Raw genomic sequence first — 16,678 nt, forward strand, 5'->3', positions numbered from 1 at the left:
GACGAAATATTTATTTTCAGCTCAAATAAACCTGGGAAATGAATACCTGCTCCATTCCACCATTAAGTCTCTGTGTCACACACACAGACACGTTTATTATATGCAAACACACACATACTGCATTGTGTTTATGTGTTCATTGTTTCATTTATTTTTAGACCAGAGTTGGGATATTGGGTTTCATTTAGTGTCCCAGACTTAGGTCAATTCCTCTTTTCCCTCCCTCCACAACCATTCCTTCACTTTTCTCTCTCTTTCTCTCTCTCTCTCTCACACACACACACACACACACACATGGCGTCCCAGGGGCAAGGTGGTGGCGGCGGCGGCGGTGGTGTTGGTGTGGTTTCCTGCTTGTGTTGTGACGTGAGGCAGTTCTGCCTGCTGGTAGAAAGGCCTCTTTGTGTCTGACCATCTCTGCCTTTCCCCTCTTTTCCACCGCTGACAATTATTTTCCCCTCCAACCCTCAGCTGACAATTTGGTGTGTTAAGCTGCTGTCGTCATTCTTCATCTTGAAGAAAGTAAGCGAAAAAAAAAAGGAGGGACAAAGAAAGATTGAAACATAAAAAAGCTACCACTGCAGGCTTGGATTTCAGCAGCTGCACTTTTAATTTTGACTGTTATTAGTGCAATGGTGGCTGAAGGCCCTCACAGGCTGGAAACAGCGTGAAATAGTTGGGGCTGAGGTTCCTTCCATATATTTCGTTTGCTGTATTTTACCAGGCCACGCCACCCATAACTGTAAAACAAAAAATTTTCTGTTTACATTTATCGTACGACCTTTAAGGTGGAGACCACAAGGCAATTTCCGTCTCCACATGACAAAGAAAACATTTTGCATCACCAGTTTATACAGTACGTTGCAATCCTCTGAGCCGAGAAATCTGCCAGCTGAGTCCAGTCGCTCCATTACACATCACTACCCCTTTCCCTTAGCCACCCTGGCTCCCCCGCCGCCGCCACCGCCACTCAATCATCTAAAGTGGTTTCTGGGACCAGAGCAGAATGTGGTGTCAACAGTCATACTAGTGTTTTTGTTGCAGTTTGAGCAGAGACACTCCTCACAAACATACTTGATGCTCATCCACACCAGCTTTCTGTCACAGAACATGCACCATTGCCAAGAAAAACTGCCACAGATCATTAGACCTCCCCTCCAGACATCCTCTTTTTTCACTTTTTCTCACAGTGATTTGCTGCTTTGCTATCAGGGTGTTTCCCCAAGTGACTCTGGCTCTCTGCTTCCCTCTTCAGGAGCAACAGCTTGTCGTCCCTCAGGAGATCATAACTTGTCTTACTTATTTCAGTAGTTCCTGTCACTGCTTCTAGATTGAATATATTAAGAAGGCTATTTTTTTGTGCTGATTGCCTTTTACATTTGCGTCATCTGCTGCAGAGCTGAGATGCTCTTCTGGGAAGAAATTCTTCACTATCCTGTTTAAGCTTGTGGTTTTAAATGAGCTCAGCCATAGTGCTGCTACACTTATTACACTGGCTGGAAGGAAACAAGGGATCAGTGACCCCTGTAAGACATGCTGCTCTGGCTGACATGACGCTTGGCGTACTTCATCAATTTCAGTCATTGCTATGGAGTCTGACTTCACTCCCTACGCAAGGAGTCTATAATGACTTGTTTTGAACTTTTCTCTGAGGAAAATGTTTGAGTCCTAAAGTTTTTCTTCATAGATGAGCTGATCTTTCATCTATCATTCTTGTAAAGGTCTGATGCTTTCATTGTCAGGTGAAACAGTCCAACGCAGTGAGTTGGAACATTTTAAGTGTGAATGCAATCAGAAAATAATAGAAGTCAGAATAACATTAACATAATTTTTTTTTTATTCGCCTTCATGCTTCCAGTTGACTGTCAAGTGTTGAAAGATGGTAATAATAGTCCCCGCAACTTTGCTTTTTTTTTCTATTTTTTTTTTTCAGTCCAATTAAATAAATCAACCTGAGCAGTTTGAGATGTTGTGTGCTGCAATGAACATTATTTCACACCTGATGAGAAGTCCACAGAAACAGTAAATACTGTTGTTAACTGTCACAACCTGAAAGGTCCAACAAGTGTAGGCAGGTAAAGGAGTGGCAGAGATGTCGATGAATGTTCACCTGTCAGGAAGGTGTGAGTCTGTTACTCCCAGCTTTAAGGAACAACAAACTCACCATTGTTTCATTGTGTGTGGATGTATGTATGTATGTATGTATGTGTGTATATATATATATATATATATATATGTATATATATATATATATATATATATATGCTGGCATATATATGCTGGCAAGCTAGAGAGTCTGTGGGAAAGTAATTTAACGATACCGACTGCACCAACCTGGTACCTGTACCAGGTACCAGCTTGCTAACTGACCTATGGGGTTACATATTAGCAGCTGCTAAGCAAAGACTTAGACTAAGTCTGTCTACCATAGTTGGACTGGTTGTAATAACTATGAAAAATCCCACCTGACCTGGCCAGTTTAACATCCATAAGGCTTTGAAAGTTTGTCTATGTTCCATATGCCTGTCATAAAGGGTGTGAACCAGTCACAGTGGAAAATCTGAGTTTCTTTCCCAGACTAACATGAGCTCTCAGCCACTCAGAAGCCCGACCAGTGTTCTTGCCCCTGACAGACAGATAGATAGACCCTTAATTAATCCACTGCCTGAAATTACACTACCACTGCAGTTTTAACACAGACATGACCCCACATTTAACAAAAAACAATAACAATTCCATGGCTTCGACAAGACAAATAAAAATGTACAATATGTATAATACATTAATTGTATTAATGATGTGCATTATTGCACATTAAACAGTCTTAATGCAGCTGATAGAAAGGACTTTCTGCTGCGTTTAGGCTTGCACCTCAGGACAATCAGTCTAAGGTGCTGCTGTTTATAACCTCCAGGGTGTTTAATGGCTGTAAAGGGGTCGATCATTACTGACCTCAGCTTTGAAAGTGTTCTCCGCTCTGCCTGCTGTGGGATTCTTTCAAGCTCAGTCCCAACAGAGCTGGCCTTCTTGATGAGTCTGTTTACTCTCTTTAGGTCTGCTTTGTGAACACCTCATCTCCCCAGCAAGCCACAGCAAACAACAGAGCGCTATGACTCAAGCATGTTTTTAGTCCTGAGGCCCCTCTATTATTATCTTAAGTGTCAGCTCATAAAAACTGCAGCACTTGTAATTAGTAGTTTAATGTTCATGTAAACATTATTATGAATCAGAAACTGGCAATTATGACTGTTGACTGTATGGCTGCTATATGACTGAACACTACTCATGCTCTCAGGTAAGCCTTTATCTAAACTATATATGACAATTTAATGACCATGTTTTCATCAGATTCACTCTTGTACCAATTTTCCTGTCTTCAGAACAGTAATATGTACTAATTGTGGAATAATTTTCACAAGTTGCCTCTATCCATATTGATTCTTCTGAATCTGGACCAGTGTTAAATTTGACCAACAATTTTCATTAAGTTTTTGGAAATAATCTATAAGTGTCACACATTGAGATCAAATCTGTCTTTTGGGATTAAATTAACCCCCCATGAGGATATTTAAGGTCTTTATTAGTCCTGTGAGCCTCATCCGTGGACACTTGTCTCTGTCATATTGTTGTCTCACATACTCACATACTACTGAGGTAAAACTGGGATGGAACAGTTAGCATTGTTGGGTCATATCACAAAGGTTCTAGGTTTGAATCCCTGACCTGCTTTCCTCAGACACTCATGTCAGTGTGGGTAGGGAGTATATGTTTGTCTCTGTGTGTCTCTTCATATGAACCTGTGATAGACTGGTGGATAGACCTGTAACCCAATCGCCCCATGTCAGCTGGGATTGTCTCCAGCTGCCATGTCCGTCTGCACTGAGGAAAGCGTAGGGATCTGTTGACAATGACAGACAGTCTCCAGGACAAATAGTTCCCTTACAACAGGGCGCAGGCCTTTACTGGGTGAAAGCATTTCTCAGGGAAGATGTGACAACTGATTGCATTAAGTAACACCTGGATACATGTCTGTGTATGCATGTGCATGTTAGTAGGTTAGTGTTTACTCTTAGGAGGCACGAATGTTTGTGTATCTGACACCAAAGAACACATGCTTCATTGGTCGTAACCCCAACTTTACCCAGCTTCCGCCATTCATTTGGATACAGGCTATGTTTTGTTTGAATCTTTCCAAAGCAAAAAGCACAGCTCTCACTGTGTGTTGTCTAGAGCTCCTTCACAGGTGGCTGAATGTGTTTAAAGAACAAGAAGAATGCCCCGCCGAGGTATTTGAACTTTGACAGAGGCTTCAGTCCAGCATCTGATGTTTGTTGTGTTTGGCACTCAAGTTGTGAGTTGCTTGTGATCAGGTAGTTTGACATTTTGGGAAACAGTTTCATTTTGGTATTTGGAGAGCATTAGATAATAAGATTGGCATCACCTTCAGGTCCCAGATGGGCATTAATGCCACGTTCATGTCCTCTATCAGTGTTTGGTTAATGTCTTTTTTTTTTCATTAGCTTGTCTTTGTTCGATCTTTAACAGTCTGGGACTCACACCAGCAGCTTTCAGACAACATGGTTCTCCTTCATAATCAGATAATTGATCAGATCGTGACTGTCTTCTTTTATCAGGCTGAGTTGTTTGGCAGTTCAGTCAGTAACATGTTCTTCCATTGACATCTGGTTTTGTGGGGAAAGTAACATTTTGCGAGATTGTTAGCATCCATTCACATGATGATTCTGTGTTTTGCCACATCAGTCTGCTAATGAATTGTATTTGTTCATAAAGTAAAATGTATCTGTCAGTCCTTTTGCAATCAGGCAGACCTTTAAGGGTTGTCTTGTAGCTGTTGCTGATTAATGCAAAACATTAATCTCAATCTTCCTATTTTTCAACACCTTGTTCAGTTGACTCTGTTATTATTGTTACCTTCGTCTGCCGCAACAAACTTGATTTCTGCATTGGCAGTCCTTGAAGTCATGCTGCTGTCTCTGACCTTGTTCTTAAAGAGGAAGGGGAAGGTTTTCCTGAAGGACTTTTGGAAGCTGGCTCCCATGAAACCATAAATGATGGGGTTGACTGAGGAGTTGGCATAAGACATGCAGTTGGCCCATGTCTTGATCTTATATGTGGCGTAGTTTGGACGGTAGTTTGGTGAAAAAGACTGGAAGAGGACAAATATTTGGATTGGTCCCCAGCAGATGGTGAAGAGCAGGACAATCACCACCACCATCTTTGAGACTTTGCTTCTGATGCTCATAGTTCTCTCAGACAGAAGGTTGACCTATGAAAAACATAAGAAGACTGCAATAACTTACCTTTTAGCTGGTTGGTGGCAACAGAAACAAAGCTACATAAGTTCTCTGCTGTTTTGTGCTATATATGTAACATATACATTTTTACATCTACCTGTTTTTTAGCTTTGTCTTTTCAGAAGATGAAAACACATTTCCACAGCCTGTCAACATTAAAAACTAGACAGCAAATGGCTGATGCTGCCATTATGCAAAGCAGAGCAGAAGAACTTGTTCACTTTTATCGTAAACTCAACACAAAACTATCCAAAACTTGGCTTTACCTGATAGTTGTTGTCCACAGGTTCCACTGTGGGCTGACCCACCCTCTTCACCATCAGAGTGTAGCAGAACGAGATGGTGAGAACAGGCAGCAGGTAGGCAGCTATGAACTGGTAGAGGATGAAAGCCCTCTCATGAGTTTTAGAGGGAAATCTCTCCATGCAGTATTGCCGTGGGCCGTACCAGTAACCCTCCTCTATACGCTGGTACATTAAAATGGGGGTGGACAGGATGAAGGAGCCTAGAGCAGTACAGCATATGTGTTAGTTTCACACCCTTCATTTTATGTAGTTTGTATTATTATTATTATTATTATTATTATTATTATATAAATGAATGAACATAAATACATGCAGTCTGGAGAATATTTTTGTAAAACGAACAAGGCAGACCGATCCAAATGCAGATGCTGACGATCATGGCCACTCTCGGGGTGCGGTGGCGGAGTGATTTCAGAGGGTACACTGTGACGTAACAGCGGTCTCCACTCATGGCAGTCAGAGTGATACATGTGGCTTGGACCGTCACCTGAGAAAGAGACACATATAGCACTGTAATTTGTACAGATTTAACCTCTTTGTCACAGTCATTAGAAAACTATTGGTCAAGTTAACATTTAAGCACAACATTGAGCTGACCAAAGAACTGTAGAGACAACGCTTAAGCTGTATAAAAGCCTGTAAAAGAAATATTTTAAGTAAGAAAAGTAGATGCTGCATCAGTTTTGTTCCACTCCATGGGATCATCTCACCCAGCACTAATTTCTGTTGCCAGTATTTCATATTTGCCAGCTCTGTTTATATCAAAGAAACTACAACCTCTCTTTAAAAAAAATTGTGATACAAAAGCATTGAAAAAAAACCCCAGATATTCCTTATGTATCCTCAAATGTGTGACTGTAAAACTGTTAAGAGCCGTTAACTCAAAGGGCTTCAAAAAAAGTTTATTCTAAAAACTAAAAAGATCTTTCCAACAGTGGATGAGGAACATCAGTAAGACGGGGCACAGTGAGGAAGCAGCGTTTGTGATAATAATTTTAATTAGCTTGTGAAAAATTATTACATTTTGTTTTTAATTTAATCCATTAAATCCAGCACATCAGAAGGAGGCTAATGCAACGAAAAATGTAGAATTCCTAGTGTCAGTAGGAACATGGGGACACATTTGTAAGTTAGACTCAGATCTTGACATAAAAAGCTGGAGCTTCCTTTCATACACCTGTGCAATGCTGTTCACACAGACAGTGAACAAGCCTCGCTCTTCTTTTCAGCCTCTTCCCAAAAAAGATATATAAATATATTTTTACCTTTCATGGCTTATCATGTCATGAAGGTAGACTAATCAGTATTCTTTGTGTGCTGTAGGTTGAAAAATGAGGGGTCAGAAGTTCTCAAGGCTCTTATTCCAAATCTGATCTAATTTTCTCCTTTTTATATCATACATCCTTCTTCTATATAGCCATTCGCTCTCTGCAGCTGTGTAGCCAGCAGCCATAGCTCCCAGATGTCTCGAGCAACACATCCGCGTTTCAAAGCATATAATGAAAAAGGAAGACAAGAGTCATGATGAGTTCAATGTCCGTACCTCTACAGAGATAGGCACTGTCAGTTTTTGAGTAACCTGTGGACGAGGAAAACAGGATGGATGGAAGGAGTTGGAACGATGATGTTTAGTGCCCTTTGACGTACAGCGTTGTTGTACCAGCTCCTCAGGAGAAAGGACTGGGACCCCAGTAATTTCTGGTAACCTCACCACCCCCCTCAAATTCCTGTTTTCATGCCACAGAGAGAGGCTACTGGTCAGCACACTCTCCACGGTTCCCTTGTCCAGCCTGCTCATCATGCTGTTTTCACTACTGGTGTGTTGTTTTGCACCACAAAACGTGCAGAGTAGTTGTTTAGGTCATTCAGCAGACCAAGGCTATAATCATCAGATTGAGAAGTTGTTTTGTAGTCCATGATGGATCTGTTTCCCGCCGAAGACTCCTAGTGTTCCTGCCGTCCGGAAAATGCTCCTGAATTTTTTTTCTAACCTTAACCTGAACCCCAACCTTATTCAAATTAGCTTTTGCAGATTTATGGGCAGCTACGTCACTGGATTTAAATACCAGCTTCCTCTCCCTCACTTTGGCCCACACTTCCTTTGTTGTCCATGTTTTTTCATTAGCCCTAACTGCCCACCACTGTAGACTAAGGCAAAGCAGCCCTGAAGTTTTTTCATGGCTCTCTCTGTTTCATTAGGAGGGCATTCTTGTGTCTGTGGAGCCAGAGCAAGAGAGATTTGCCTTAACCTTCCATTTTAGTTCTTTTATTTTTTTTTGTTTTACAAAATTGCGTAATTTGTGTTCAGCAAATCTTTCTAAATCAATCCTTCCTGCCTGTCCTGTGTCTGCGTTTGGTTCCTTCTTTGTGTCATGTCGTAGAAACTATTACGTAATTTCTGATAAATACGATTTTCTGCTCAACCAAAAGTCTTTCAGCTTAGATCATTTGTAACGGATAATCATATAAATCTGAAAAACCAATGAATTGCTCTGTTCACTTATAGTGTATTTATACTTTATTGCTCTTTTATTGTAGTTTTTACTTGTTTAATTACTTTCCCTTTCTTAGCTGTGTATTGTACAATTATAATAAAGCTCCTGCAGCGTCCCTCAGCTTGGTTTCAATGAACTGTAGAAATATGACACTGATCTCTATCACTGTACTGAGGTAGACAGAGCAGTCGAGTCCCTGTCTTAATGTAGAGTCATTAAAAATTCCTCTCAGGTACATTCAGTAATAAATGTTGCAAAGCTGTCCCTCACAGTCACTGATTAAAACATTATGAACTCATGTGGTTGGTTGCTGTCGGCAGAGAAAGGGAAAGCGACAGAGCTGCCAGACACTGCTGTTAGACTCTTTTTTTTCCACTCAACAAAAAACTTTTTTAAAGCTCAGTCATTGTTTCACCACATTCGTGATCTGACATCTCAGTCCCTTCTGCGAAATGGTGCTCGGATGTTCAAAATAGAAGTCTGTATTTTCACCCCACTTAGCCTCATGATTAATAAGGTACTCTTTTTAACATAATCTTAAAACAAACCAGAAAATGACACTTTACTGCACATTTGGTCAAGCCCTGTTTCCTTAAGGAAAGTCATGTCTTATTTGGTGTTTGTTTAGATTCTGTGTCACTTGACAAGTATCTTATTAACTGAACAGGAGCTATGGTAGCCCTTTTCTTCTTTTTGACTCTCAGTAACAGCATGGCCTTTCCAACCTTTCCAAAGATAGAACAAAGCTGTACAGCAGGTTTGAGTTCCCAGAGGAATGCCCAACAAAATTAAACTGGGGGGGGGGGGGGTTTATTCACAGTGGATGAAGTGACACAGGAAAGCAGGAAAGTTACCTCATTACCAACTGCTGCCTGTCAACAAAACAGCTCCAATAAATCCACTGTGCACATCCTGCTCAGCATCGAACAGACACCAAATTAGTCATTATCTGGAGAACAAAGTGGACTTGCTACTCAGGGAGCTTTGGTTAAGGCTACATTTGTCAATATTTAGACCAGCATAGGATCAGGTGAATTCATTTATATGTGAAGGGGCGCTGCTCTTAGTGAGAGGATTACAACCAAACCCAGCTTAGTCTTCTAAGCATTTTTGTATCTTTCAGATCATTATATTCCTTTTAAGGTCTGCAGCGTCACTGTGTGAAGACTCTTCACCTATTTACATGAAGGTTAGGTGTGACAAGAACAAACAAACAAAAAAAAACAAACATCAATGAGATCAGAAATGCTATTCCACACGATTAATCATGTTGCCTGCAATTTGTTATGCTGCCCCCAAGTGGACGAAACAGGAAGAGCACATGAAGGATCTATTTATTCATTCATTCATCTTCTACCGCTTAACCGTTTCCAGGTTGAGGGATGTGCTGGAGCCAATCCCAGCTCACACTGGGTGAGGACGGGGTCACCCGGGACATGTCGGACCAACGACCATTCGCACTCACACTCAAACCTACGGACAATTTAGAGTCAGCAGTTAACTCAAACATGATGTCTTTGGACATTGAAAGGAAACCCACGCAGGCACAGGGAGAACATGCAAATTGTCAACAGCACTAACCTGTAGTGCTGTTGACAGCAAGAAGGTTGTGAGTTCAGCTGCCAATGTGCAGCCCAGGAGCTATTTAATCCTACAGGACACATAGTGTGAGTCTTTACTCTCACAAGGGCAAAGACATTGTGCTGCTACCTGCAAATCTGAACCACCTAGAGGTCAAAGACCAATCTGGGGGATTGTGGTCATTGCTGAGAAAGGACTTTCAGGATAGTAATAAAAAAAGTAGTTCTTTTTTCACTCACTCAAACAAATCGTCCAGAGGAGAGCCCTTTGAGGGTGCCCCGTTCAGTAAATGACATGTGCATTAAGTGTCCAGCCCATTATTATTGTCTAGATGGTTTAAGACATAATTCGGGCTCCAAATCACCTAAAACCAGGATTGAAGGATTGAAGCAATTTCAAACTCTTTGAACTGCTTCTAACTTTTAAAGGGCAGAGCATTTTCGGATCTGAGCCAAACATTTTTCAAATGTCGAGCTCCAGAGATGTAGTTTCCAAGGTTCTCCTGAGATGCACCCTGCCAGTGTATAAAGATGCTAAAAGTAATCCATTCCAGTACAACAGTCCAAGAATTAATCATTGCTTGTGGATTTCTCCTTGCTTGTGAGGTTTTGTTGGCACTATGTTGTGTGTCTGTTGAATGAAGTGGACAGCGTAATAGCAACATCTACATTGTGTTCTCAGTCAGCAGTGGATGCTGTTTTACCTTCTTTTTTCAGTTTCTTTTTTACTTATCTTTCATTCCTGTCATTTCAAGCTCTTTTTTCAGACACACCTGAGAACACATCGCTGGTAATGTCTGTTTCATTTCTGCCAAACTGACTAATTATTGCAATCATTTATGGAATGCAAATCCGGCATGTTTATTCAGTGTCTTCATGTTTCAATTTCACAACCCAAGAAGACCCCAATCATGAATTGCGGTTTTACCTGCTGTAAAAAGGCGACAAATTTGCACAAGAAGTTTCCAAAGATCCATCCAGGGAGAGGATAGAGGGTGGCAGTGAAGGGGACACAACACACCAAGAAGATAATGTCAGTGGTAGCCAGGTTTGCTGTAAAGGGAGGAAACAACATAAGAATGACTCAGGGTGCCTCAACTAAACGCCACTTTGTTCCTTTAATAATTCCAGCAAAAATCTACTATCCCACCATTCCCCCGTGATAATCTGTCAGATAGTGAATATACAATTATCTGCCGTCTACTATTGTTCAAGTCATTTTCTGAGCAAAGGAGAAATCACTTGATATTCAATGAACCAATTCATGGAATTATTAACAGACAATGAAAGCAGGCTGCAGCCCAGAATCACATCCAGACGGTGCTATTGAATGATGTTTTGCTGAATAATCTACAAGTCCAACGCATTATAATAAGAATTCATTCGTAACCATTCGGAATTACTTCTACTTTTCTCGTCTGGTTCACAGATCTGACGGTGAGGGCGTCATTTCAAGATATAATGAATAAATTCAGATGTCTGTCTGTGTATTTCTACCATTGTACCATTATCTGTGAAGCGCTGAAACATCAACAAGCAACAACTGCACGATCTGATAAAATCTAGGGCCTTTTCACTCAAGTAAATATCACCTTATTCATATCATATCATTATTAATATCACCATATTGTTCAACCTGTTTTTTAACCTTTGGTTTTTCAGGATGTCATCTCTTCTTTGTTGACTGTAAAAAGCCAAATCATAAGAAGGCCATGTTTTCGTGACAAAATGCTGAAGCCATCTATGCCTACACACTGGCTGATATAACAACACAATAAATGTTTTCTTTAAATCCACAGGAGCAAATACGTTTCTTCATATAAATGCACACAAAATGTTAATATTGTGATATTGCACCATGCAGAGGTTGCTTTAATACCCTTGGTAGTCTGGTCTGATTTTCTCTTTCACTCGCCATGTAATCAGTCAAACTGACAGATACGCCCCTCTATCTGCTGCCTGTTTTACCTGCTGATCTAATCAGGGCATTGTAGCTGGGCCATTAAACTGAATGGACGGCCAGATGGGGCAGCTGTCAGTCTAATGTTGGTGAATACTGATCTGTTTCCATTTTGGAGCCTTGGTATACTATCAAATATGAAATCTTTGCCACCTTCACAGTACCATATGCAGACACAGTTGGTAACATACACAGCATTTACATTATATTATTTACATTAAAATAAAAAAAAAAAAACAATAACTGTGCGTTTGAATACCACAGAAAATGTTCTGAGTACTTAACCTTTGATGATCAACCGATCACCTTTGAAATTCTCCTGGAGTGACTGTTGCTGTCACAGCTCTATCAGACGCACTGAAATCGACGTGTGCACTGAATACCAGAGGGGATATAACACAGGAGCAAGATTGATGCACTCCTTTGATTTCACTGGTTCTATACACAAAGATTTCTTCCCTCACTTTGTGAATAAAAAGAACCTGGGTGGAAATTTGAGAGGAAGGAAATGTAAATATTGACTCCATCTGAGGGAAGCAGGTGAGATGTAATGAAAAAACAACAAAAACAAACGTAATTTTCCTTCAATTAATACAAGTAACATATATAACTGTGATACTGTGATATTGTATCACAGTCAAATCGTCAAATGATTGATGATATTCATGTTAATTTAAGAAGTACATTACTGATGCTGTACATCCCAGATATGAACTCTTATCTCTGTTTTAGTTTTACAACAGTAATACAGTGGAGCATGCAATGTCAGGAGATTAATTAGATTATATATATATCTATATATATATGGTACCTATTTTAAGCCGTGAGTGAAAAAAAGAAAATAGCTCTCCTGCAGAAAGGAGTCATTTTAAATCATTTCCAACTACCCCCTCAGCAGATAATTATTATCTGCTTTAAGCAGCTGTTTTTCTTCTCGGGTGAAGAGTCTTGGAGAGGATTTGCACTCAGGGCCACTTCCCACGTCTCCTCCTCTGATGGTGAAAATGGAATCTTTCATGGACATGGACAGTCTTTCTCTGGATAGAGAAATGAAGAGCACTGAGATCCCTCATGGGCCATGAAGGGTCTTTTGAACCCTCTCTTTCCATGCATTAAAGCTTTGCAGGATGGATGCTCCTTGGGATCATAAACTTATTTCTGAAGCTCTTTGACGAACAGAGTGAGAAATATAAACTTGTATGTTCTCTTACTCACTTCTTACTCACCAATGTAGAAATTAGTTGCCGTCCTCATCTGCCTGTGTTTGGAAATGACGTAGATGACCAGAGAGTTGCCCACGAGTCCGACCAGCATGATGAGGGAGAAGAAGAGCGGGACCAGCCAGGCGTCTGTGAGGAAGGGGTGCTGAGCTCCTTCCTCCTCATGTGTTTCCAAAGAGAGGTTGACCTGGGAGCTGTTGATCCAGACCTGCTCGGTTGAGTTCCACAGCTCTCCAGAGGAATCCATTTTGACAGGACTGGCTGGAATAATTTTGCGCTGACAGAATAAGGGCTGAGAATGAGGAGAACGGGATGTTGGAAGCTCTTAGAGATTGGTAATTAGGAGAGAGAGGGCAGCATGTGAGCCTGACTGTAGGCTCTATATGTCTCTGCAAAGAAAATGGAGGCGCGAAAGAAAGCAATTGATGGGAGAAGTCAGAAAAGTGAATGATACCAAAGAGACAAACAACATAGAGGGATGATAAACGAGTCCCGAACTTGGAGCGCTTTTCATTTCATTGTAGCCCAGGGCAGGAAGATGAGAGGGGAGCACGAAAGGACGCTGTTCAAGAAGGCAAAGAAGAACAGAGGCACAAGAGAAGGAAAAACCTGTCTTCTTTTCAGATCAGGTTAAAGGCAAACAGCCATCTTTTTTGCTGCTGCCACATCAGCCTTCAGAGGTTTAAAGCACGCTGAGTTTCTGACCTGTGAGGTGAACTCCGGGGGTGACAGGTGTCTCCTTTGTCTTTAAATCCCTCCAGAATAAGCACTCCAATGTTCCGGTCACCCGGAGGAAAAAAACAGTGCCTTGGCTGAAGCAGGACACGTTCTTCTGTGGGAGTCCACATTGGCTCTGTGACCTTGTTCAAAGAATGCCTTTCAAATTTCTTTGGCTCAAGAAAAAGAAAAGAAGATTGAGATCTATTTCCTGTAGCGGCAGCTGAGTTGGCTTTACTTGTGTCAGGGGAAACATCCTCGATTCTGCTCAAGCAGAGAGTAGAGTGCAGGAGGTGCTCACGGCTTTATAGTCAGGACACACAAACACAGCAGGGGGAGGAGGTCCACACTCACACTCACACACACACACACACACACACACACACACACACATAAATGCACAGTGAGTCTGAATTCATGTAGTCTACTGCGGGATTCTGGGATAAAAGTCCAGGTCTCCTACCAACGTTATCCTGCAATCCAGCTTTTTGCGACAATGTGCCAAAAAGCCCTCTCTACCCCTCACACACTCTCCTCCACGGGGCATTACAATAATGTGATGGCTGCGGCTAAAGTAGAAGTGGAGTCTTTGTCATGCTGAACGTCCTGGAGAGCGTGAAATAAAAGTCATTTTACGAACATATACAGGAGAAAACATTCACACCAACTGCTGCTCAGCTGGTGAAGTCCATTCATCAATGGGACAGCAGTCTCCTCGTCCTCATTGTTATGTCCCTCTTACCAGCTTTACCACTTTTTAAAAACTAAAATCTATGATACTTCATATTTCATATCTCCATTTGTCTTAATTCATTCAATCAATATGTATGGAAATGTGCAGTATGTGTGATGTCTTTTGAGGTGACTTGCCAACAAATTAACATAGATTATAATAAAATATGACTCCAAATGTCAGCGAGGCTGTTGCACAACGTCAGTGAAGTACTGTGGACCAGCATGCGCTGACAGATGCGAGTACTGCTGCATTAAGCCGACTCAACAGATTGCACCTTTGATTTGCTGCTCAAACTCAACTGAAGATGCATCCATTCCAAGAAAAACAGTCTCCCAGGCCCAAAGGGTTGTCTCTCTGCAGCAGGTAACATCTTTGGGTTGGGTTGGGTTTCTATGGCAAGCAAATTTGCTTTGAATTCAATTAACAGTGGTCTTCCTTTATGCTCATTATTTTTAAAAAATAAATGTAATTTAAAGGTTTTATTTGAAATACAAATAAATCCAAAAAATAGACGAGAAGTTTTTTTGTTTTTTTTTGTTCAAATGGATTAATATTGATGAAAGCTGAGCTCAGTTGAGTTGTGTTGCTCACAGCTTATCTGTTAGAGCAGCAGGTTAAATAAAGACCTGTTCCAGTGGCAGCTGCAGGCAGAGTTTCATCTTCTTCCAATAACTCACTTAATAAGTAGTTGATTACAAATACTCAAATCCTTGACAAGGCCGGGGAGCGCACACCCACACAGAATGTGGAAAACAAAACTACCCACGCAACAGAGCAGTGCAGATCCAAAGCAACAACGAAACAAGGCAGAGACACAAAATGACTACAAAGGTAAAATTACAGCAAAGTCACAAAAACAGACACAAAACAACAATATCCTTTGTTGAAGGGTTTGAGGACTTGTCACAATGTTGACGCTCAGCACACTTGAACAAATGGTTTACACCCCACTTGGCAACAGAGCTTTCAGGCAGTGCTCCGTTGGCGATGACAATGTTAAATAACATAATTTTTCTCTCATTTTAACGCACCACGGGAAACAAAGGGATCGTTTGAAGAGCCTGCCTGTTTTCGTATAGCGACATTGGAGCGGCAGTTTCCTATTGTGGGGAAAACTAGTCCAGAAAATCACAGGTGGAGTGGAGCCTCCCGTAAAATGAGGTGGGTGTTGTTCAACGATTGTTCAGCAGTAAGAACGTGCACAGTCTGAAAGCGGAGAACAATAACAATAACAACAACAACAACATTCAACTTGATTAAGTGTTCAGATTTGTGGTTATGATAAAATCTGTTTTTGTTTTTTTTTTTAAACTCTACACTTGCACACAGTCTGTTGATTCACTGATAAGTCGCGACCATATAGTACAAGAATGTGTTGTAGAAGCTTTTCCACGATGAAGGAACCATCATTTCTTTGGTTGAAAGAGCACAGGCCGTGAAATCAATCAGACCAGAGCACCTGATGGTACAAATAATGACAAATCTGCTGCAGTCCCATCCAAAGACGCAGCGGGTCACATCTCTAACGAAGGTCTTAGTTTAGGCAGAAAGTTTCTCTCAACAGGCACGGAAGGTTTTCAAATGTCCTTTGAAGACAGGTCCGAAGCTCACAGACACACACATATAATACACAAAGAGTGCAGGAGGAAAATACGTTGTGTGGTGAATTTTAAGTTGCTCACACTGTGAAAATTGTGTGTGATTGTGATGACATTTTACAGCCAATCCCAGCGGACCGTTCCTGATGATGAATGACGGAGGACTGCGATGTTCAAGGTGTTATCATGAAATGAGGCTTCAGCGCTGATACGCCGATGTGTGCTGTCAGAGGAGGAGGGTGAGTGATGTGACATGCATGGTCAATTTGTTGGATGGTTTTACAGCACATACCGCTGTTTTCACTCTCACTTTCTCTGAGCGGTGAATATATGAACCTGACCTGACCTTATTAGCTGCCGTCAGACGACCCTGTCACCTTGATGTTAACATATGAATCAAACAGCCAATGTCTGAGTCCCTTATCTGCCCGGGTTGGGTGAATAAATCCCATTAATCTCAGTGCTACCTTGTTTGCAACTTTATTAGATGGTGATATGTTACAGCCTGGTTTTCTCCCCCAGCTGCTCAAAACATATTAATCCCACGTAAAGGTCAATCTGAAATCTATTTTTTTTTTTCCATTAAATCAGTATTTGTTTTGACTCTTTTGCTAATTTGTTCTGGATTATCATCACCTCTGCCATAGTGATCTCCAGAGAGCTTCAAGTTTTATCACCTAACAATATTCTGTGATTCAGTTTGTCAGTATCTGGATAGTCAAGAATAAGAAGTTTTTAACAACAGGCTAAGC

The 16,678-nt window shown here is 41.1% G+C and overlaps 1 protein-coding gene across 2 annotated transcripts; it reads right to left on the reverse strand.

The window, feature by feature from the left end:
• Positions 1-1,880: 1,880 nt before the first annotated feature.
• Positions 1,881-13,854, reverse strand: kiss1ra (KISS1 receptor a). Of its 2 annotated transcripts, XM_029524525.1 has the most exons (6): positions 13,581-13,854; positions 12,882-13,167; positions 10,624-10,748; positions 5,972-6,107; positions 5,582-5,820; positions 1,881-5,287 (listed from the first exon to the last, which is right to left on the reverse strand). In XM_029524525.1, the coding sequence occupies exons 2-6, from the start codon at positions 13,120-13,122 to the stop codon at positions 4,907-4,909; spliced, it is 1,122 nt and encodes a 373-aa protein (XP_029380385.1). In that variant the 5' UTR covers positions 13,123-13,167; positions 13,581-13,854; the 3' UTR covers positions 1,881-4,906. The 2 variants fall into 2 exon arrangements, with proteins under 2 accessions (XP_029380385.1, XP_029380384.1); XM_029524524.1 differs by having other exon boundaries at positions 12,882-13,854.
• Between the last annotated feature and the right edge of the window lie 2,824 nt (positions 13,855-16,678).

This window comes from Echeneis naucrates, chromosome 17, assembly GCF_900963305.1.
Source record: "Echeneis naucrates chromosome 17, fEcheNa1.1, whole genome shotgun sequence".
NCBI lineage: Eukaryota > Metazoa > Chordata > Actinopteri > Carangiformes > Echeneidae > Echeneis > Echeneis naucrates.